At 53.7% G+C, this 21,841-nt stretch overlaps 2 protein-coding genes across 16 annotated transcripts in view; one reads left to right on the top strand and one right to left on the bottom strand.

The window, feature by feature from the left end:
* SUPT20H (SPT20 homolog, SAGA complex component) overlaps window positions 1-15,061 on the top strand; it is a 28,479-nt gene extending 13,418 nt beyond the window's left edge. For 7 of the 14 annotated variants that reach the window (XM_037138722.2, XM_053665492.1, XM_053665493.1 and 4 more), the window contains 14 exons: window positions 381-452; window positions 1,701-1,852; window positions 2,841-2,867; window positions 3,370-3,402; window positions 3,953-4,070; window positions 4,687-4,786; window positions 4,898-5,056; window positions 6,745-7,051; window positions 7,506-7,660; window positions 9,674-9,729; window positions 11,571-11,711; window positions 12,592-12,697; window positions 13,993-14,099; window positions 14,753-15,061. In XM_037138722.2, the coding sequence (XP_036994617.2) occupies window positions 381-452; window positions 1,701-1,852; window positions 2,841-2,867; window positions 3,370-3,402; window positions 3,953-4,070; window positions 4,687-4,786; window positions 4,898-5,056; window positions 6,745-7,051; window positions 7,506-7,660; window positions 9,674-9,729; window positions 11,571-11,711; window positions 12,592-12,697; window positions 13,993-14,099; window positions 14,753-14,890 (1,671 nt within the window). In that variant the 3' untranslated portion in view covers window positions 14,891-15,061. The remainder of the gene's footprint in view (window positions 1-380; window positions 453-1,700; window positions 1,853-2,840; window positions 2,868-3,369; window positions 3,403-3,952; window positions 4,071-4,686; window positions 4,787-4,897; window positions 5,057-6,744; window positions 7,052-7,505; window positions 7,661-9,673; window positions 9,730-11,570; window positions 11,712-12,591; window positions 12,698-13,992; window positions 14,100-14,752) is intronic. The other 7 variants (XM_053665498.1, XM_053665500.1, XM_053665496.1 and 4 more) reach the window with 7 other exon arrangements.
* Window positions 15,062-15,147: 86 nt separating this feature from the next.
* EXOSC8 (exosome component 8) lies at window positions 15,148-21,279 on the bottom strand. 2 transcript variants are annotated; one of them, XM_053665502.1, is made up of 11 exons: window positions 21,210-21,279; window positions 20,121-20,157; window positions 19,830-19,893; window positions 19,212-19,285; window positions 17,848-17,893; window positions 17,091-17,196; window positions 16,963-17,008; window positions 16,172-16,337; window positions 15,861-15,981; window positions 15,665-15,771; window positions 15,148-15,357 (listed from the first exon to the last, which is right to left on the bottom strand). In XM_053665502.1, the coding sequence occupies exons 1-11, from the start codon at window positions 21,224-21,226 to the stop codon at window positions 15,242-15,244; spliced, it is 900 nt and encodes a 299-aa protein (XP_053521477.1). In that variant the 5' UTR covers window positions 21,227-21,279; the 3' UTR covers window positions 15,148-15,241. The 2 variants fall into 2 exon arrangements, with proteins under 2 accessions (XP_053521477.1, XP_036994627.1); XM_037138732.2 differs by having other exon boundaries at window positions 16,241-16,337; window positions 21,210-21,278.
* Window positions 21,280-21,841: the final 562 nt, after the last annotated feature.

Here is a 21,841-nt window from a genome sequence, read left to right as displayed (position 1 = left end):
GCAGGTCGAGAAAGCCGGCCTCCCTGGCCTCTGGTGGCTCGAGGGGCCCCTTCCCGAAGGCAGCCTGAGATGCAGGGAGTCAGTGTCCCCACCAGAGGCCAGGCTGTGGCCTCAGGGGGCGGGGCCTCCCTCCCTGGGCTGAACGGAAGGGGCGCTGTCCAGGAGTGGTGAAGGCCCTCCAACTTGGTTTATTTCTAAAGCCAGCTGGTTGAATGGAATACATCAAGTGGGTTTTAAACTGTTTACGCACAAGCAGCGGGTGCTGCTACTGATTCACGAATGCTTGTCCCGAAGTGCGTGTCCTGTTAATGTTACTCAGACCCTTCTCTGGTTATAGTACTGATTTCATCTTGTCCCTGTGTCCCAATTTGGTTGCTCAGGTGGAGAAATACGCGAAAGTGGAGATGTCCATCCAGTCCGATGACTCGCAGCCCGCGGTCTGGCCGGCCCACGTGAGTGACCCGTCTGATGGTGCTGGGGGCTCGAGCCAGGGCTCTCGCTGGACGGGGCGTGAAGTGCAGTGGCCCGCACTGTGGCCTTTCTACCTGAAAGGGCTTCTGGGAGTTGATCAGTTACAAAAAGAAACAGCTGTTCAGTTTTGTTTTTCACACAGTGTGGCTGCCAGTTTAAAAAGCAATTTTAATGCATAACTGCATTTTTACTTTGGCTTTTGTGGCACGTTGGTAGTTCTGATTTGTTGATAACCAGTAAATCATTTCAAGTGTGTCTCTTAAGAGAAACGCTCTGTGTAAGTTTCTCTGTTTGCATTTCCCTGTAATAACTTCTTAAAGGGAAAGGTAGGCATAACTTCACTAAAAATAAGATGAATCTATGAGTGACATGGTGAGATGCTTTGGGTGTGCAGTAGCAAAAACTGAAGACCAGCGGAGGCAGGCCTGTCTTTGAGAACTTTGTCATCTCTGTTGAGTGTTTGTGCTCACGTGCTCAGTCCGTGACAGTTGTCCGCGTGTCACTCCGACATTGTTAAACACCCCAATGGCGCTCTCCTTCCCGAAGCGCCTTGGAGGAAGGACCCTGGGCGTCGGCTCTTCTCCGAGGCAGGCTCAGACGGGTGGTGTGTGTGCCCCCAGTGCTGGCCTGTGCCTGGTGACTATGCGTGCTCGAGAAGGTGTTTGGAGTTGAGCAAAGACATTTTAAACCCAAAGAGAGGTTTAAAAGAATGCATCTAAGCTGGAGCTTGGGACCAGGGCCAGCAGCAAAACCTCAAGGGACTGAGAGAAGGCCTTTTTATTTTATGTGTTTTCAAGAAGAGAGGACGGGAGGAGGGATGTGTGAAATCCTACCGGTGGTAAATTACGGAGGCAGGAGAAGGTGTAGCAGGGAAATCTCTGGGATTGGTTAAGAAGTAAAGCGGAGGGACACTCATATGTCCTCCCCCTTGGTGGCCGAGGGGCGGTTAGCATTCGGCACTGACACAGAACGAGCAGCGCCAGGTCTGCGCCCTGTCCCGGGGGCGGACCTGCAGGCCTGGGGGAGCACACCTGCCGACAGGAGCAGGGATGAGTTGGCCGCGGGTGCGGGCCAGGGGTCCCACAGAGCTGGGGCACCGCCCCCACCTCACCCGCCCGGTCGGGAGGACCGGGACCGGACCTCCCGTCCCATGCGGTTCCTCTGAGCCAGTGAGTCTGTCCCCTCTGCTGGGAGTCCCGGGGTCACGCTGGGACGTGCTGTCTTCTCAGGACATGAAAGATGACTACGTGTTTGAGTGCGAAGCTGGCACTCAGAGGACAAAGCTGACCATTGTGCAGTCGCTCGGCGACCCCCTGTACTACGGGAAAATTCAGCCGTGCAGAGACGAGGAGGAGGCAGACGGCCAGGCGTCTCCATCCCAGTGAGTGCTCACGCGCGTGACCGACAGCACCGGCCGCCGTCTGCTCCGTAGCCATAGCCACCGGCACCCCGAAGGAGTAGAGCCTTGCCCTTGGGGTCCTCTGGCTACTTAAATACTTCCCTTTGAGCTGGCAGCGGGCCTGAGTGCTTACCACTTGGTCCAAGAACTACTTAAAGCGAGCAGTCGTTTTAAACCTACGGCACAGGTACTTTCACACGAGCTTTGCAGGCTGTGCTGTGATGCCCTCTTAGTGCGCTCACGCATTGCCCCCATGCCTTCACCGGTGCGCTGGCGGGCCGCGCTGGGTCTGAGCGAGAAGCCGGCACGCTCGCTGCGCGGGCACATGTGTTCGGTGCGTCCGGGAACGCAGGCCCCGGGCGGGGTGGCACTGGCTCTGGAAGCGCATGTGCCTGACTATCCCAACGTTGTGAACTGCAAGGGTGTGGTGCGAGGTGTTTAGTTCTGGCTTTAGCAGTCTTGTTTCTTAACCAAGCTGAGGGTGTTTTGAAAAAAGAAAAAGAGGAGCCCAGCAGGAGGAGAGGGTCGGTCTGGGAAATCGTCCGTGAAGCCGGTACTCACAGAATGCTGACTGAAGTCTGAGCAGGAAGGTGGGGTTTGGGGGAAAACCTCGCCGGTCCCTGAGTGGGTGTTGGTGGGAAGGACAGGCCACTCGGGTCCCACGGCTGCGTTTTCCACACCGGCAGTGTCCAGTGTCGTAGACCGAATGGGAGAGATCAGGTAGTTTGATTACCTTGGACATAGCATGGTTGTTGTAAAGAAACCTATGAAATGTCTTGAACACAAGGCAGTATGTTCTCAGTGTTAAAAATCATTTCAAAAAGCCGACCAGTTCGACTTCTTTAACAAGAACGAGGTCGAGTCGCTGCTGTGGCTCCAGGAGCCATAAGTTACTTGATTTAACAACTGTGATGTTAAAGTTCGAGCTGCACTAACCAGGCCTTTTCTTTTTTTACATTTCATGTTTCAGCTCTTCCGCAGATGATCATTCAAATTGGTAATTTACAAAAACAACTCACTATTTTAATGTGTTAAGAAATCACATAAATGTCACACTCTTTAACGACTTTGTGAGGACTCCCTCTCTGAATGGGCAGGAGGCTTATGGGATCTGGTCCTGTCCTGTGGGCTCCTGACTTGCAGGGTCAGGGGTCACGGGGCAGGAGGCGGGGCAGGAGGCGGGGCAGACCCTCTGGTGGGCGGGTTGGGGGCACTGGGCACCTGTCAGCCCAGGTTCTGTTTTGATACTTAAGTTTTGCACCAAAATAAGCCTCCCTTCAATTGTATCAGCTAAATTATTCACAAAATTATTTTTATTGCATGGAAAACGTTGTCATTGCTTCACAAGCTTAAATGTGTTTTTAATTATTCTTATGTCTTGGTAGATTTTAATTCATAAAATTATCGTCATTAAAATGTGGAAGTTTTCTAAAGTAATTCCCAGACTCTCTACGAGAACTCTTACTAATACTCCCCTTTCTTTTTTTTTAACGTTTTAGGTTCGTTATTGGATCAAAGACCGATGCTGAGAGGTATTTTACTGATCACGTCATTATCTTTGACCTGGGTAGATATGAGAAATGACCTCCAGGGACTAGAGGCACCTCAGTAGACTGAGAGTTCGGTTTTAGTTAGGCTGTATGTGGTATTAGGATTTTAAAAAACAGATGTAAGAAAGTAAGAGTTAAAAGAATATTATTCACAGTACAGCTCTATTTGAAGTACAAGACAACTCCGCATATCTGTGGTGGGCAAGGAAGAGGGGCTTTGGGCCGCACTTCATATACAGAACGTGAAGTGAAAGGTAGAGGTAATTATTTTGGCTGCTCATTGGTTAATAATTCCTATAGCTTCTGTATTCGAGGTAAGATACTGGAAGTGCGGCCTAAGGTTGCTGCTGTTTGAGCATGACCTTGCCATTGAAGAGATGGGAGGTGTGTGCTTTTCACAAGGCAGACTGTCAGGCTTTCCTTTGGGAGTGAATTCTGGTGGGTATTTTAATGGGACAGTCGTTACTCGTCTTCTGCGCGTCGTGTGCACAAAGGGTTAACTGGCCCTCGCCTGTGTTCTCTGCCGCGTCAGGGTGGTCACTCAGTACCAGGAGCTGGTCCAGAACGAAGCCAAGTGCCCCGTCAGGATGTCCCACAGCTCCAGCGGCTCGGCAGGCCCGGGCCAGCCTTCTCCCGGGAGAGAGACAGAAGTGGGTGTGCCTGCGTCCTGTGCCGAACGCTGTGTGTGCTCGGTTTTCCTGGTCACCCGAGGATGCGTGTGTGGATCTTGGGGGCGGGCCCAGGGAGTGGGCCTGCACCCTTCGGTGGTCGGGCCGGGCTGCGGTCGGCTGAGCCGCCCGCCAGGGCCGGACCGTTAGTGGTGGGGCCTGGTTGTTGTCAAGGGCTATTTTTTGAGGGATACTTTGAACTTTGTATTCTTACTTAACTTTTCATAAAGGAAATTTTCAAATATACACAAAGGTAGAGCAAAAAGTATGATGGACGCCTGCGTCTGGAGGTCACAGGCCTCCCGCAGTTGCCACTCCCCTGGGCGAGGGTTAGGGGTGGGGCTCCGTCCGCCGCCTCTGCCCTCCCTCCCAGGCTCCCTCTCCCCCCACTACAACCCAGGACTTCTCCTCCTCTGGCTGAGGACTCAGGTTAATTCAGGGACCTCCTCATTTGAAATTAGGCCCCTCGGTCTGTAAGCATTGCAAGGGCTGGGCGGAGACTCAGCTGTTTCCCCTGGTAGTCACCGTGGGTTTACTGCTGAGACAGTGACCGCACAGTAGTCGTGACAAGTGCGCCTCCCGTCCCTGTCCTCCGCAGCCCGAGGCCGCGTCCGTGCAGTCTTCAGTGCTGGGGAAAGGCGTGAAGCACCGGCCGCCGCCCATCAAACTTCCCTCGGGCTCGGGAAGTGCTTCCGCAGGTACTGCGCGCCCTCCTGTCGGGTCCCGTGACCACGACTTGTCTTTAAACCCTGGCCCGTCTTTGGGCTTGCACAGAAATTTGAATCCCGGAATAATTCACGTTCTTCCAGGTAACTATTTCACGCCACAACAGGCCAGCAGCTTTCTTAAGTCTCCAACTCCTCCTCCTGCTTCCAAGCCTCCGAGCCTTTCCAGGAAGGCGTCTGTGGACCCGGGGCAGGTCGGCCTGCTTTCCCCGGCTGCCCTGTCTCCTGCCGGCTCCTCCCAAAGTGAGTTCCGATTTGCATTCCTGCCCGAGCCCTTCGTAGGCCTGAGTGTCAGTGTTTCTTGGACAGCTTTCTCGGCCAGTGAAATAGCGAAGCTGGAAGTACTGTGTACCCAAAATGCATAAGTTCTGAGACGCTTCAGGCAGGTCCCTCGAAGTTCTGAGACGCTTCAGGCAGGTCCCTCGGCGGCTGTGTGTGTTCCGTGTTGAGTGGGACTGTGTGGGTTCTTCGTGTTCACACGTGTGTGCACTTCGTGTGTGCCTCCTACAGACCCGTAGCTCACACTCCTTTAAAGATCTAGTAGTTAGGGATGGCGGGAAGGTTCCAAAGTATTCTTTATTTCAGTGCTCACTAGGATCAGTTTACGTGTTACGTAAACTACGTAGCTAATACGAGAAAAGCGCGCCACAGGCATTCTTACTACAGTCCTGTCTGTGTGTGTGTGAGAAGCCAGCTGTCGCTGAAGTGGTGGGGACACAGCGAACTGAAAGCCAGTTTTTCAGAGACACTTCTACACTCATAAATCGCTGTCAGTACCGAATGTGGCGGTGGTCATACAGCGTTACTCTGGAGATAAGAAAATGTGGTTACAAGAACTCCAGCATTAGTTTGGGAGAATTTCTTCAAATTAACTAAATATGTGAGGTATTTCGGTGCCAATTTGCAAAAAAGCATTCCAGTTTTTCAGGTTTTTTGCAGATGAGTGCAGTGTGCTAAAGGTTTGAGCGCGCTGCACACAGTAGGGCATCTTCACAGTAGAGAGAAACTCCGTCTCGATAGCTCGAAAGGTGTCATTTTTCTGCCTTCTTGTTTTGCACAAAGAAAAACTTACCAGTTTCCTGGAAGTCTTATTCACACTTCTCGTGTCGTGGGTATGAATTGTGTTGATCTACTGCACACAGTTGGTTTAAGCGAGGGTCGAGTGACAGCTTCTGGACATTCACGTCTCTCTCCTTTCTTTCTGCAGGACATGAAAGCTAAAAAAGAAAACACCTCAAGAGCTTTTGGTTTTACTCTTTTGGTTTTTGTTTTTTGTTTTTGTTTTTTTTTTTAAAAAGTTGATAAACTGTGCATACTTCATTCACAACAGATTTTCTATACATTCTACATTTAAACAGAAGTACACAGTTACTGTTAAAGATGCAGTATTATCTATCAAATATTTGCTTTATTACTGTGTTTTGTAAATTTGTCAGGATGAACTTGATGTGTTAGGAATTAAATAGTATATTTAGGTGTCAGATAGGATTGTTAACCACACATAATTTATTAAATGTGTTCAGAGATTTTCTCAGACTGTTAACAGAAAATAAGCAATACTTTTAAGTGAAGTCTTAAAACGGTGAAGTCGTAAATAACAATTACTTTGAATTCCTTTTAAACCTTTTAGGCCAAAGGTAGCATGTAGGAAGAGAGCTCTCACGCGGGCACTGTGGTAGAGCGCAAATGGGTATTTCTCCTGTCCCTCCGCCGGCCTCTCCGCTGGGGCTCCTAGGTGATATACTGCATCCTTAATTGTAATTGGGTGTAGCAACACATGTCTCATGTGTAGAAAGTAACCCTTGCAGTTAACTGCTTTTTTAAAAAACTGGAACAAATTGTCAGTGCTAAGTAAGATTCCATTAACCTTATTTTGAGAAGGACTGGCCATTTATAACAAACTAGCAATTTTTATCTTTCTCAATGAGCAGGATCTGGAACTCCTAAGCCATCTACTCCTACACCAGCCCCTTCATCGGCCCCACACCCTCCCGAGGCTCGGGGCCCAGCTCCTAGCGCCCCTTCAGCCGCCCCTCCTCCCCAAGACTCAGGCTCCACCCCTCAGCCCACTTTGTTAGCTCGGTTTGCTCAGCAGCAAAGGCCTATGAGCCAGGCAATGCCTGTAACGACCGTTCCTCTCTCCACCATGGTGACACCCGTCGCCCCAGGGACCAGCGCCCCCCCGGCCATGGCCACCTCTGCTGGACTTAGCTTCATCAACGTGGTGGGCTCCGTGTGGTAAGTGCTCGGCAGTACTCTCGCCAGCCTGGCATGTCCTTACTGTGACGTGAGAGTGAACTGCACGTGCCCGGTGCTGGGAAAGCCACCTTGGGTGTGGACAGAGGCCGTCTCAACTGCGCCCGCTTGAACTCCCGTGCCGCGCCTGCCGGCCAGCAGGGGCTCAGGATTCCCTGTGCACCCCCGGTTCCCCCGTCAGTCCCTAGACAGTGCCTCCCCTGTTCAGGTTCTGTTTCAACCTTGATAAAGACACAGCTCTATGGTAGTCAAGATGGTGTCACTTGGCTACTGGCCAGGTGACAGCATAAACAGGAAACAGCCAGGGAATGGGTAGTGAAGGCAGAGCTGCCCCTTTGTGCTGGCTCGGTGGTTGGCTGGTTTTTGCCCCTCAGGGCGCCGTGCTCCTGGGGCCTCGTCTGTAGTGTAGGTGTGACACTGTGTCCTGTCCCCGCAGCGGAGTCCCGGCTCTGAGGAGCAGCTCGAGCCCCACGCTGGGCGGGAACACTGGTGCCGTCGCCCCTGCCGGAATCCACCTGAGCGGCCTGCTGCCCTCGGGGGGTCTGCTGCCCAGCACGCTGCCCGGGGCGGCACAGGCCGCTCCGCACACAGGTCAGAATACGGGGCGCGCAGGCGCGCGGGTGTGGTGGCCAAACAGGAGTTTTTAAGAAACGAAAGCCTTTTACATCGAAAGCGTTCTTAAGCTCTGACATCTGAATTAAAAAGCATCTAGCAGTCAGCTTCTAGGGAGAAACTGGATAAGCTTGTTAAGTCTCCGAGGATCTGTGTCTGTGTCCCAGACGCGACAATACAGGCGGTGTGGCCGGTCTCCCCATTGTCAGGGGCCTTGCCCAGGCGCAGCGGGGTGTTTGGAAAACAGCATCCTGTGCGGGTGGCAGCGCGGTCCGGGCTCCGGCGCGGACTGCGGGGCTCGCCACAGTGGTGAGCTCAGTGGGTGTGGACCTGCGTGGTGCACACGCTGGGCCTTGGGCCCGGGCGTCCGGAGACGGCCCCTGCGGCTGTCTTTGCTGCTCTTCGGGAGAGCGGGCCTTGGCACAGCCACTGTCCCGCCGCTGAGAGGAGCCTGAGGAGGAGACACAGATGGCGTGGGGGGGACAAGTGACCAAGGACTTGGGACTTAGGATGTCGGTTTTCAACTCCTTTCACGTCGTGGCACACGTGATTGCCAAAATTCTACAGCACACCCACAAAACGTATTTTTTGCTTATCCAAATAACAGCTATGACTTTGATCTACAGAAAAAGAGCAGTTGCCCTGGCTGGGTGGCCCCTGGGCTAGAGTGCCGCCTGTGTGCTGGGGCCACGCGCTCTCTCCCCCGTCAGGGCGTGTGCAGCCACCGGAGACACGCCAGTGGGTGCAGCACAGGCCCGTGGTTCTCTGATTGTCCCGCTTCCTCTCCGAAAATCAGTGAAGTAATAATAGTAACGAACCCAGTTAGCTTTGTTTTCTTAAAGTAACTTTTTAGAAAATCGGGTGCCTGTACCTGTAAGGAAGGAGTTCTGGTACCGAGAATTAACCAAACACAACCTTGTCACATGGCGTGACTAGTAAGGTGCAGCTCGGTTACACGACCTGTGTATTACAGCTAAAGATGGGCCGCTCCCGGCGGGCAGCTCCTGCTGTGGCGGCAGCTGCCATTTCTTCACTGACGTCTCAGGGAGGAGGGGAGCGCCCCTGAGCAGTCAGGCATCGGAGCTGAGAGCAGAGTGTCCGCCTCCCCCACGCCCTGCCCGCGCCTGTGGCTCCAGAGGCCTCGTGGGTGGGGCCGGGGAACCCACTGCTCCCCAGAAGCTGCAGGCCCTGCTGCTGTGAGGGGGAGGGCGGACAGACCCTTCTGTGAGCTGCAGGCCTTACAGTCACTGTTGACCTTGAACGGGGTCAGGCCATTCTTGCCCCAAGGGGGCCGGGAAGGGAAAGTTAGTGTCGTCCTGTTATCCCGTGCTGCTGCTTCAGTTTTTTTCCCAGGCTTTCGTGCCTGTGATTTTCTGCCTCCTACCTTTTAAAAAATGCAGTGACTTGCTTAGAGGACTGGATACATTGTTAATCGGCGTTGACATGGGTGTGTGTTGTCCGCAGTCTAAGCTAAGACTGCGTTTACGTTAAAAAGCGAGAGGAAGGACGCGCAGCAGTGGGTCCAGGTGTGGTCGCAGTTAGACGCTTTGTCTCCGGACCTTCACCTTGACCCTGCACCCGTAATTCAGCATAGTTAACATCAGCGCTTGCACCTCAAAGTAACTGTAGCCGCCAGTCCTGAGACACGGGCCTTGCAAGTGTCCTCTGTTGCCCAGTGCCGGGCTGTGGCAGCCCCAAAAAGGAGGCGGCTCCGCCGTGGGTGCCCGTGGTCTCTGCGTGAGCCTGGGCCCTTGGGCAGCGGCAGTCCCGGTGGCAGGGACGCAGCCTCAGTCCACAGTGCAGGCCGGCCTGGCCGCTGACCTTGGGCCGATGGAGAGCAGTGATGTTCTGTCTTGAAGGCGATGTGAAACTATGGAAAGTAAAGCACATCTATGCAGAAAGTACTGAGAGTATTATATTTTGATACTATATTTTGATGCACATGTAATAAAATTTTAATTCCATGTTATAACCATGAGTTATGTTTAACAGGTGTTCCGTTTGGTTTAAAAAACACCTCGAGTCTCAGGCCCTTGAATCTGCTCCAGGTAAACCAGCAACCCTGATTCTCGGTTTCAGGTTTTTCTGTTGTCGTTCTCACAACACACACCTGTACAAAGGGGCCCGAAACCCTGAGGTGGCCCGGCCCCTTTTGAGGGCCGGTTGTCCTGTCTGCCTCCAGCGGTCAGAGGCGAGAGCGGGCGCCACTGCGCACAGACCTGCCAGCCGCCCGGGGCCGGGGCCGGCGCTGGCAGTGGTGCCTGTGCTCAGGAGAAGGCTCCTCTCTCCGCAGCACGCGCGTTACTCGTATGTGTACGTAGCGCTGCCCGCTCCCCACAGTCTCTGCTCGCTCAGGGACGCCACGCACGGCCGTGTGCTCTTTTCCTGGGCGCCGCCCGACCGCCATCGGGTAGGTGTCTGAGCAGCAGGCCAGGGGCGAGGCCGTCCCTGTGGCGTTGCCCAGGCAGCATGTACAGTGGCCAGAGGGGGCGGATGAGGCACGTTCTGTGGGGGCTCATGGCATTTGGGGTGTCCCCCGCCCAGGCCCTTGGAGGGTGGACTCCGGGGTTGGAAAGTGGGTGGGATTGTCTGCAGGGAACTTGGAGGGAAGGTGGGTGAGAACAGCAGGCGGGGCTGTGCAGCATCGCGAAGTAACAGTAACCCAGCTCGGTGTCGGTGGTTAGGGCCAAAGCCTAAAGCGAATCTCCCGTCCGGGGTGCGGGCCAGCACATGCAGCCGGTTGCCGAGCAGGCGACTTGGAGTGCCGGCGGGCCGCGGAGCCTGTGGGCCCGCCCAGCCGCCCTGCTGCGCGGGGCTGCTCAGCGGGGGCGGGTCTCTGGGACCTGAGGAACGGGAGCTCTCCATGGAGCGGCTCCGGAAGAGTGAGCACAAGGCCACCTCACAGAGTGACTGTGCGTTGTCACGTGTCACCTCACTGACGGAGGAGGGGACGTTTGACTGTGTCCACATCCTGGCCGAAGGGCACCTTCTTTAAAACTCTGCAGACCTGAGAATTCTGGGCTTGCCGTTTACTTGAACATCCTCTTAAGGACTCAAGGTGCTTGTAACTGAAGCCCTGTAGAGTGAAACAGAAAAAGCACGTTTCCTGATCACTTGGAATGCCCAGTTTTCATTTTTAACTTGGGTTTCTCCGAGCGCCTCTTTAAAAACCTGTGTTTCAGTTCGAATTGGATTTCGAATGACAGAACAAGTCTCCAGACTGAATGTGGGCGTGTGCTTTCCTCCAGTCTCTCACTGTGGTGTGAGCACCGTGAGGTCGTTCTGGGTTTTGGCAGAGCTAGAACAGATTTGGGGAGATCGGTTTCCACAATGTACGTCTCTGATTTTCGCTGGCTCTGGTCTGTACGTCCTGGCCCACTTCCTGCTGCTTGGTGTTACCGTGGAAGAAGAGCTAAAGCAGTGTGTGCGTCTGGGTGTGTCCGTAACTGAAGCAGAATGGTTTATGCTTGAGAGTGTTAATGCGTTTGAGGACCCTCAGCAGTGACGCTCCTAAAAGTTGTTTCTTGATGGCTTATTTAAGGGCAGAGATCTTGTTTAGTTTCTTTCTAGTTTACCTGCTTCCTCAATCCCACAGGGGTGTCCTGTCTGCGGCCCACAGGCTCCCTGCAGCCCAGGGTGGCTGTGAATGTGGCCCAACACAAAATCGTAAATGTGCTTAGAACATCATGGGATACTTCTGTGATTACATGTTGCAATGTATTTAATGTGTAGCCCAAGACAGCTCTTCCAGTGTGGCCCACAGGTGCCCAAAGGGTGGACACCCTGCAGGAAGAATGCCTAGTGAATGCCCCACAAATGTTTGTAGCATGCGGAAACTTAAAGGATGTGAAATTGGCTGTTAGTTAATTCTTGTTTAAATTCTGAACAGCTTCCCGGTGGTCCTCTGATCTTCAACCCTCTGCAGCAGCAGCCGCAGCAGCCGCAGCAGCAGCAGCAGCTGCTGCCTCCGTTTCCCGCCCCGCCGCCCCAGCCGCCCGCAGCAGCCAGCCCGCAGCAGCCCGGGGAGCAGGTCTGTGCCTCCCCAGCGCCACATGCCCCTGCTGCACCAGGGCGGCGTCCCGGTTGTGTGGGGTGTCTCTCGGGGCCCGTACTCAGTGATTTTGCGTTCATTGGTTTCCTGTACTGTTGCTTTATTAACAAGAGTAACTGTTGGCTATTCTGATTCCCACAACACCGTACTGAAGACTCACTCCTGCCTCGTGTGATACGAGAGAGTTGCAGATGAGTGATCCACGCCCAGCCCAGGCCTTTCCGGCCCGTCCTCACTCTGCTACTCACAGTATTTCGTGTCTTAGAATCAAGGCGTTCTGTTATCACGGAGCTTGGCGGGGAGAGAGACAGACAGACTCTTCCGTGGTGTCAGTGTCTAGACTGGGGTGGAACAAGAATGGCAGAAAGTCAAAGTGAGAAGGAAGAGCCACTGACCTTTCTGAGGCTCAGCTGCCCTTCCCCTGGGCCACCCCCCCCCCCCCCCCCCATCTCTCGCAGCCCAGTCCACACCCAAAACCACACGCCAGTCCCGCCACCGGACATTGGTGGATGGCCCGTGGGCCTTCTGCCTCCGTCCCCGGCTTCCTGTGCTCACTGGATGTTCCAGTACAGCACTGCTGAGACTGCTCTAAACTTGAAAACCAGTTTTGGCAAAGCTCTCTAGGGAAGCGCATCGGACAGTGAACCAGCACAGCATCGATGCTGAAAAACCGGGCTTTATTTCCCCTCTTTCACAGAGCCATAAACTTGTTCCCGCTGATGCCAAGTGCCTTGAGAGTCTTTTCTTTATGCTAATCTTTTTACCAGACCTATCCTAATAGGGGAAGAGTTACTCTTCTTTTTACCAACACAAAGGTCGCTTTCTTTCTTTACAAGTCATGTGTGGTTTTTTCACTCAGGGCTCTGAACAAGGTGCCCACGGCCAGGAGCAGGCCTTGCCTGCCCCACACGCCACGGTCCTGGGTCTTGCCGGAGCGGGGGGCCTCCTGCAGCCACAGGCAGCCGGTTGGTATCCATGCCACTTCTTGGGCTGGGTTTACGGAGTATTGAATCGGGGTGGGATCTCACCTTTTTAATTAGTTTCCCTTCTCTCGCCAGCATTAACTAGGAGAAAGTACAGTTAAGTTTAATGCATGAACTGTGGAATTGGGTTATTGGTAGCCCTGAGGATCTTTTTCATTGATAATTGCTTTGACCTGCGTATGTGAGCAGCATTTATGTTTTGCTTATGTTAGAGTTGGTTGGCAAAATGTTACCCAGTCATCCAGCTTCCTAGGAAGCCACCGCAGTGGTTAACGCTTGTCTCTAGGGGGTTGGGACTGCGTTCGTAGGTGGCCTCATCTTCTGTCTGGTTCTGGCTGCCTGTACTTGCCTGAATTAACATTCAGTGTCAGTAACAAGGCTGGCCGCTCTTCCCATTTGTAAAACACGAGGGTATATGAAACGTCTTACCAGTTCCAGCAGTCAATGGGGAACCAAGCATTTACCTGTAATGAAGCTTGTCTTGCAGTTGAAGACAGTAATTCGAGTTTGAGGGTTGACCGAGTGGTGGTGTGAACATTCTGAGCCCTCCCTGGGTGTAGTGTGGTGCCCTTAGGCTCCTGAACAAGTAGATCCAGGGTCTGAATTTAGAATGAGCAAGGTCTTCGGGTACATGCAGAGCTGGGGGATCTTGGTGCGAATTTATTACTACAAACGTTTGCCACACAAGGTGTACATTCTCCAGAGTGCAGTGTAGTGGGAAGGACTCCAGGCTGAAAAAGCCTAAGAATGCTGCCTGCACCTCGGTGGGTCACTGAGGCCGCCTGGGCCTGGACGCCCCTCTTCTGGGCAGTGAGAGGGTGGGCCTCTGTCCCACGGGCCTGAGGGAGGACATGCGGCCTCGGGCACTGTCTGTCTTGCTACCCGTGGAGTCCGGTGCTCCTGCAGTGTCTGTTCAGAAGCACTTGCCTGGCCCTGATAGCGTGGCTTCCGGCCTTTCCTCCTTCATTGGTTCTATTTTAAAATGTGCTGCGTTTCACATTTTGCAAGAAAGCCTCTCTCAACAACAGCACTGTCCTCGGATTTCATTGAGGTTCAAGAAAGGGACCCGGGGCTCAGGCACTGGTGCAGGCCCTTCCTTTTCTGTCTGCCGCTGTCCGTGGCGCCCTCGACTAACAGGAGACTAAACTCTGAGTGTCTGATTTGATGCTGGAGACTAACCCACTGACCACTCCTCCGTGTCTCGTTCTCTGTGTCGTCCTCCCCGACCCCGCGGCCTCCGCCCCCTGACGGGCCTGCTCTCCCTCTCCTCTCTGTAGCGCTGTCTCAGCTTGGCTCTGCCGGGAACAGACCTGAGCAAGGCCCCCCTCGGCAGAGACTCCAGCCCTCCCCTGCCTTGCAGCAGCAGCAGCGGCAGCAGATCCAAGTAATCCAGCAACTTTGCTCTGATTGCACTTGAACGACTCTGGCTCCCAAAGTACCTCGGAATGCCTTAGTTTTATATCACTGCCTTGTAAGAATATATAGTAATAGATAAATAGCTTAGCAAGTTTTATTTAAAGGTCTGATGTTCTGACCAGTTTGGAGCACTGAATATATTTTGTACATTGAAGCCATCCTTTTACTGATGTAAAATCTTTCAGTAAGTGCTGGTGGCTCAGTACATCCACATTTGTGGTCGCAGTGGGTTTCGAGGTAGACAGGTGCCGGTGGTTAACCTGCACCGCAGGATGAGGCAGGCGTGCCAAGGGTTCTGTTAGCCGGCATCCTGCCTTTCTCAGAGGTGTCACCCCGGCAGTCAGCGTAGGAGAGTGGACTGTCCCACGTGCAGGGTGGTGCTGTGTTGCTATGTTGCTAGGACCATTGTGAGAGCTCGGTGACTGAAGTTGCTGAGTCACAGTGTAGACCGGCAGGACAGAATGACCAATAGACTCGACGGGCCCTGGGTGCCGGCCCTGTGCGACTGCGGCCAGGCCCATTACCTCGGTGCTGCTCCCTCTCGGTTTGTGGTCTCCGGCGCACGCAGGGAAAGCCCCTTACTCCTGCCCCGTGTAACGCCACGTCTCCCTCCCTTTGCAGCAGTTGCGATTCTTGCAGCATCAAATGGCTGTGGCAGCGGCAGCGGCACAAACAGCCCAGCGACGTCGTCACCGGCACACAGGCAGCCAGCCAAAAAGTAAAGTGAAGAGAGGCACGCCAACCACTCCCAAGTTCTGAGTCTTGCATTATTTTTTTTAAACATAAGAACAATGAATCAAAAGGATTCTCAGTTTCTACTTCATTTTTGTTCAAAACGTATCAGTATTTTACGTTGCCAGGTGTACAGACTCTGTACAGAAGCACGGCCCTATGGTTTTTAAATAAAAACATGGAAATGCTTTAACCGTTGGGGTTGGTCTGCTCATGTCATTGCTTTCTCACCACGGTGTCACTGTCCGTAACGTGTAGGTGGCCTAAGAAATACTGGAAATGTCTTAAGAATGTAGTTTGATATTTATTGAGTATAAAAGGCTTGTGCACAGTGTGACAAATACCGGGTTTACAAATCTGTTTTGGAAATGCGGTTGTTTATTTGGGCCTCATACTCTTAAAGACTTCGTCCATCAGTTTTTTCACTTCCTTGTGTCTGGTGACTGCCCGGCTCATGCAGTCCTGCAGCTTGGCTCCGGTCAGCCCACTGCCTCCTGCAGAAGTAAGGGCCCAGGTCACATGCAGTTGCAGACCGAGAGCTGCGGCAGTGGGGACCAGAGACACAGTCTGGGGTTCACAAGTTAGCTTTCGTGAGACCTCCGCGTGACTCTGACACTCACATGTTACAAACGGGAGGGTTTGGGGCAGCAAACTGCCGTCCTACACTTGCTGCACTAGGTAAAGGGTGAGACGCCCCGCATCCCACCGCCACCACCAGCCCCCAGCCCCCCTCCCGCCAAAACCTAAGGTTCCCACTGAGGCCTCCTCCCCACAGTCAGGGCGGAACCCGAAGGGCCGTGCCTGGCTTGTGAAGGCAGCAGAGCCTGCCCGCCTCGTCCATAACGACTGTCAGGGCCCCGGCCGCCAGGCGCTCCTCCTCTCCGGTGGGGTCCGCGATGAGCAGCGTGCTGGGTGAGACAGCGTGGGGGCGAGGTCACCGACCCCGGACGTTCCGTGTTAGAGGGGCACCAGGCACAGCCCTCAGCCTTCAACTTACTCGTCAAACACCGCAAAGGAAGTAGCAACTGGGTGCGTTCTAACGTTCAGGTGGCTTTTCTTCTTTAAGTTAACTTCTGCTAAAGCCGTTTCTTCGTTTATAGTGACTTCTGGCAGCTGCACTAGAAAAAGGCAAAGAGGTGAAATAAGTCCTTCACTCCAGAGAGAGTAAGAGATGCTGCTTTCTCAGGTCACCTGCAGCTTGTCCAGAAGAGCTTTTAAAAAGTTATTACTTCAGAACATTAGGATAAATACAATGTGTGCATGAGGTGTCACTGACTTGTAAAACAAATAACCTGGATCACAACACACCTGAAGCGTGAAGGAAGCCTAGCAAAAGAGGACGGCAGCAGGAGCACTGCCTTCTGTCGTGGGGCTCACCGTTCTTTAAAGCCGCCACCACCGCGAACGTACAGGCGTCCAGCACGTTCCCGTCGTAGTCGAGGCAGATGAGGTCACAGTAGAGGACCCACGCGAGCTGCAACAACCGACAGCACAGCGGACGGTGAGGCCGTGAGACCACCTGGGCCCAAGCTCAGAGACCCACGTAACCCCCACCTTCAACCGGTGGCAGCCTGGTCGCCGCAGGCTTCTGCCCACCCCGCTGACCGCTGAGGAGCATTTGCACCACCGTCGCTAAGTTCACAGGGGAGGGAAATGCTTCTGAACGTCCCAAGTGAAAATCCAAATGCCCTTTCCCAAGGCAACCTTAACACGTGAAATGTTCGGGTTTTACAGTAGTGAGGAGTATGTGGTCACACAGGGAAAGCCTGTACGGTCTGGGCAACCAGGGTCTCCAGTTGTCACGTGGACGTGGGGTCCACAGCACGGGTGCCCCTTACACACACCAGCTGATGAGACACCGATCACTACAAAGCGTAAAAACGCCGTTCGCTGTGGACAGGGAAGAGGACCTTGGTGCAAGGCAGCTCCGAGTCCGGCAATACATCAGTCAGGACCAGTGTCTTGCGCACACTGCCCAGCTGGCAGAGAGACTGGTGGCCCTACTGTGTGTGAGACGCTGTGCTGAGGGCCAACTCCCCGTCTCCTCCCCACGGGACGCTTCGGAATTCTGAGAAGAACGCGGCTCCTTGACTCCGCACCTTTCCCGGAGAAATGCACAAGTCCTCCTTCTGAATCATCTGCGAACTTGATTTAACGACAACAGTAAACGGAAGGTCAAAGCCACCCAGGCATGGACCTCGGCCCTGTCTTATCCCCGAGGTCTTACTTTTCAATGACGTCTGCCACGAACTGGCTGGCCACCTGGGCCTCTTCCCCGGGGGGTCCCGACCGAAACCGCGACGAGCACAGAGGGGGCAGGTCCACGTTGGGAACTGAAAGACACACTCTGCCGCTAGGGAAGGCGCGCCGAGGGCCGGTCGTCCTCACGCGGCGCCTGGCCCTGGACAGGCCGCTGCGCGTGGGAAGGGCGGCAAGGCGTCTGTGGTGTCCCGTCTGGCCTCTGTAAGCCCCGTGCGTGGATAAAGTACAGTCGGCACACGACTCCTCGCCACGCGAGGAAGACCAACAAAGGCGTTTACTCGAGACTTCGACCCTTGGCAGGTTTCCTAGACTTCTTTCAAAGTGCCTCGCCCTGCAGCAGAAGGCAGCCCTCCGCTCAGACCCAACCGTTCTGCGCCTGGAGAATGCGGGCTCCCACCACACAAGACAGTCCAAGTCAGAACCCTAAAGACCTCACGCTGGTATCAATGACGAATGTTTATGGAAGTAGAAATGTTTGCGATTACAGCCCTTTGCCTAGGAGATTCTACTTTCTTGGTTGATGACATCTGAATGCATGAAAAAAAAATGGATCCAAAAACTTTACAAAATTCTCTATTTTGCTAATAAGATATTTTCTAACAGAAAACTTCAAGAATGTCTCTCTTCCCTGTGTATTTGTGACTATTATATGAATAATTTCCTTCAACTACTAGGACTTAGCTACAGTATCTGTATTAAAATTACAAAACCATTTCACTTACCAACATACCCCTTGTTGGGGGCATCTGGAGGTGGTGCAGCAAACTCCTGTGGAAGCAAACGGGTGTCAGCTGTGGGGCTCTGCCAGGCCGCGCAAGCTGGTTGCCACGGCGTCTGCTGTGCCCAGGCACCGGGTCAGAGGCCCTCTGGACTTGGCCACCAACCCAGTCGCTCTGCAGGCGCCGAGACGGCAGGGCGCTACGCCTGGGCACTCCTCATCAGTTGCCTGTGGCTCCTGCAAAGGTGACCAGGACGTCTGCTCCACCCACTCAGGAGCCAGGAACCTGAACGTAAGCCCAAGGCGACACACCCAGATTTAGGAAGTGATGGTTAGCAACACCCAGGCTGAGCAAAAGCTCCGGAACCTCCTGGTTCAAATGTGGGGGCCTCACTTTCCAGCTGAGAGTTACCTGACCCTTCCCATTCAACCTTCTCACCCACAACACGGAGCACGTTCAAGAGGTTTATGTTTAGGGACTGTTAACGAGGGTCAGTGAGAACGCTCAAAGTCCAGAATGTCAGACTTGGGCACTGGGCCCTGTGATCGGCGGTGAGGTGTCACCCGGCTTCACCCGGAGGACATGGGCTTGGGGGAGGGAGCAGAGCTCCGTGCGGCCAGAGGGCACACCCCGCAGGCAGGCCCACGACAGGCCCACGCTCTCACAGGAGCCCTGAGTTCCTGGAGCCTGGCCAGAGGCATGCACCTCTGGTGGCTGTTCTGAGGCTGAGAGGCACTGACTGTGCAGCACCCAAAATCAGGTGCCTCCGCCGTGGCAGGTGCTCAGTGCAGCAGCTGTTGTTCCCTCGGGGTTTAATGTTGAGCAACCTCAACTGTGTGCACACCTGCACAGACAGATGCTCAGGTTAAATGCCATCACTGGGCAAAAGGGTATCACCAGAAACTTAATTTCTTAAAAAATTAAAGGTGGTGCCAATCTGGAAAATTATCTGAGTTCACCGCATTTGGCAAATGTTCGTAAATTATACTTGAGTCATTAAACTTGGGTCATATTATCAAATTCTCAAAGATGAAAGCTCCAGGCAGGGTGTCTGACCTTCTGGTGTCACCGGGCCACTCTGGAAGAAGAGTTGTCTTGGGCCACATGTCAAATTCACAAACACTAACAAAAAATGGTGAGCAAAAACAAGGTTTTAAATAGATTTACGATTTTGTGTTGGGCTGCCTTCACAGCACCCTGGGCTGCATGCAGCCCGGGGGCCGAGGGCTGGACACACTGCAGGAAAGGGAAAAGTGCCCACGCTGATACGGGCCGCCACGCCAACCAGAGCTGCCAGCGTGTGTCACACAGTGCGCATGTGCGGCTGACCTGGCACCTCAGACCCCAGGAGCACACAGGAAACCTACCGCTTTAATACCACAAATCACTGCCGTGTTTCCCAGCTTCACTAAAGCAGAACCATCCGCGGTACTAATTGAACCTGAAAAGATAAGTATTTAAGCAAAATAGAAAGGCGAGTAAGAAGTGCTTTGCTTTCTACTAGGATTTTATATTGCTACATACAGACAGATGCTTATGAAATTTATTACTAGCTCAAGCCTTTTTAGAATGGTATAGCATTTGAGTTACTCACCTGCCCTAAATGTGAGTTCTCACTTTTCAGTCATAGCACTGCACAGATAAAAATCCCGACAGAGTCACCAGAATTCCCTAAACACGGCAGAACTTGGGCAAACTGCTGTATGAATGACTCAGAGGCTAAAACTTGGGGCCGCTATACAGATAAAACTGGAAAACCCCATGTTTGCAAGGGGGTGGAGGCGTTTAACAAGGTTACTGTGTAAGAAATCCATGTATTGGAGGTTTGGAAGGAAGGGGAAAAAACTCAGTAGTAACTCTAAAATTTTAAATAAAGAGCAAATCAATGGAGAGAATAGTGAGTTTTTAAAATTTTTACAAACAACATTCTATTTTCGAAACAGAAGCAATGTCAACGCTCCGCCGCAGACGGAGAGCAGCCTCACCCACGTTGACGGTGGTGGCTCTGAACTCGCCCAGCTCCCTTCCGTCCGGACGGCAGTTCTCTTTCTACAGAAACACGCGGGAAGGGATGTTATACCCACACGGATGTTGCACGGAGAGCCAGGGAAAGCACGTTAAGCCCCATTAATTGAAATTCCTTGAATTTTTAGGGTATAAGTGACGTATTTTAACATTAGCTTCAGGCGCACAAAGTAACGCTTAGTATTTGTACTTGCGAAAACCGTCTTTACAAGCGAGGTGCTGTCTCCATAAGGCGTGATATCTCTACTCACCAGAAACCTCCTGTAATACTCCAGGGGCTCCACCGTCCTGCAACGTGTTGAAGATATGCCTGTGTGAGTTAACGACTCTTCCCACAAACCCAAAACAGGCGAGGACAGAATTCCACACACGTTCCCATCGCGCGATGACACGGGAACTAATGGTGAAAGGCGGGTCTAACAGCAGACAGCAGACGGGAGCAGCTCTGCCCGCCGGGAACACAGGGTGGGGCCCAAAGCCCGGGTGCGACTCCAACGGGATGAGGGCAGACGTCAGACCACTTGGCTCTGAAGCTCGGAGTCTTAACTCACAAGCTTGGGAAAAAAGTCCCACCTTTATTTCCACTACCCTGGGACTGATATTCAACACGTGCTTCAGTTACGACTGTGGGCAACATCCATGATCCTATCAGTGGGACCTGCGACTTAAACGACCACATTTCTGCGGAGCGATTGTCGAAGATAAGCGTACCAACCGTCCCTTTTGAATTGCAGGGACTACTAGACTCTCCGCTAGATCTCGTTCTTTAAGAAAGTTAACTTCAGAGCAGGAGCACGTACATCTCACACACTCGGGGGGCTACACAAAGAGACCACTGTTTTTTGGTGAGACTGGTCTCCTTCGGAACCCTGCTCATCCACTTAAAAACTTCATTCCGAGAACGAGAACCTACAGGCTTCGCCAGAGCGGCACAGAAAAAGCTGATGTAAAACCCTTCCGAACTCGGCACCATCCACTCAGAAATAAATTACGGGAGAGCGAGAACGGAGTGGCACGCGGCTCCGACCCAACGCTGTTTAAAAACATACCACTGAGCCCGCTGGGGCCGCGCGCCCTCCACACCCCGAGCCCCAGCGCTCGCGGAGGGCGCTCCACTTTACACCCAGCCTCCGCTCCAGCCTACCGGCGGGAAGAAGCCCCCTTCCGTTCCCCACGACCGCCTCCAGGCCCTCCTGCCCGCCGCCTGCCTCCGCGGGGTGGGGACGGGCAGGGGGAACCTGGAGGGGTGGTGCTCCCGGTGAGAAAACCCCGGTTAAAGATTGAATGAAGCCGCCACCCGCCAGGGTACAAACTCGCGCCCGCCAGCCTCTAGCACTCACTTGAACCCGGCCGCCATCTTCCCGCGCGCAGGCCTGCGCTTGCGCGGAGGCGACGCGGCGCCCGCACTCACACTTGCGCCTGCGCCGGGGCGACACAACGCCCGCGAGCTAGGCTTCTGCTCCGCCTTCACATTTTCGGCTTGGACTCGAGGGCCCTCCTCCGCCTTCTCGAGACTGACTACGCCCGGGCCCAGCGACGCTGGACCCCGGCACGCCTTCGTTTCCACAGTCCCAAACCAAAACCTGCCTCTAGCTTCTCTTGCTTTCTGCGCCTTTTGACGAATCTGCTGATAAGCGATGAACGTCTCTAGAAACAGACTAGTCGTTCAAGCGTTTAAGAGGAAATCGAATTTACAGCAGATTATCCAGTGCTGAGTGTGAGGCATTGCAGAAAAGTGCCTGCGTCCTCTTCCCGCCCGTGTCTTAGGCTAGGCTCGAGCGTCCCTTCTCCCCGGTACAGCGCTCCGGGTTCCAACACCGGAGGTGACAGACGTCCTGGGCGCTCCCCATCGGCTCCGGGTTCCAAGCTGCGGGGACCGGGCGGGCTCCCGGGGAGCTGCTGCTCTTCTCAGGGCTTCCACCTGCCTTTGGATAGGGTTGCCGGGCAAAATAAAGGCTAGCCAAGTACATTC

Source organism: Artibeus jamaicensis, unplaced genomic scaffold, assembly GCF_021234435.1.
Source record: "Artibeus jamaicensis isolate MK-2021 breed Jamaican fruit bat unplaced genomic scaffold, CSHL_Jam_final contig_415, whole genome shotgun sequence".
Lineage (NCBI taxonomy): Eukaryota > Metazoa > Chordata > Mammalia > Chiroptera > Phyllostomidae > Artibeus > Artibeus jamaicensis.
Note: the sequence above shows the minus strand (reverse complement) of the source record. Positions and strands in the feature narration are given on the sequence as shown.

What these genes read in the sequence shown, in the direction of transcription:
- EXOSC8 (XM_053665502.1), bottom strand. An exon ending in CCCCAACAAGGGGTATGTTG is followed by an intron (nt 17,197 to 17,847) that starts GTAAGTGAAATG and finishes TGTGTCTTTCAG; the next exon opens with TTCCCAACGTGGACCTGCCC. An exon ending in TGTGCATTTCTCCGGGAAAG is followed by an intron (nt 16,338 to 16,962) that starts GTGCGGAGTCAA and finishes CGGTTGTTGCAG; the next exon opens with CTCGCGTGGGTCCTCTACTG.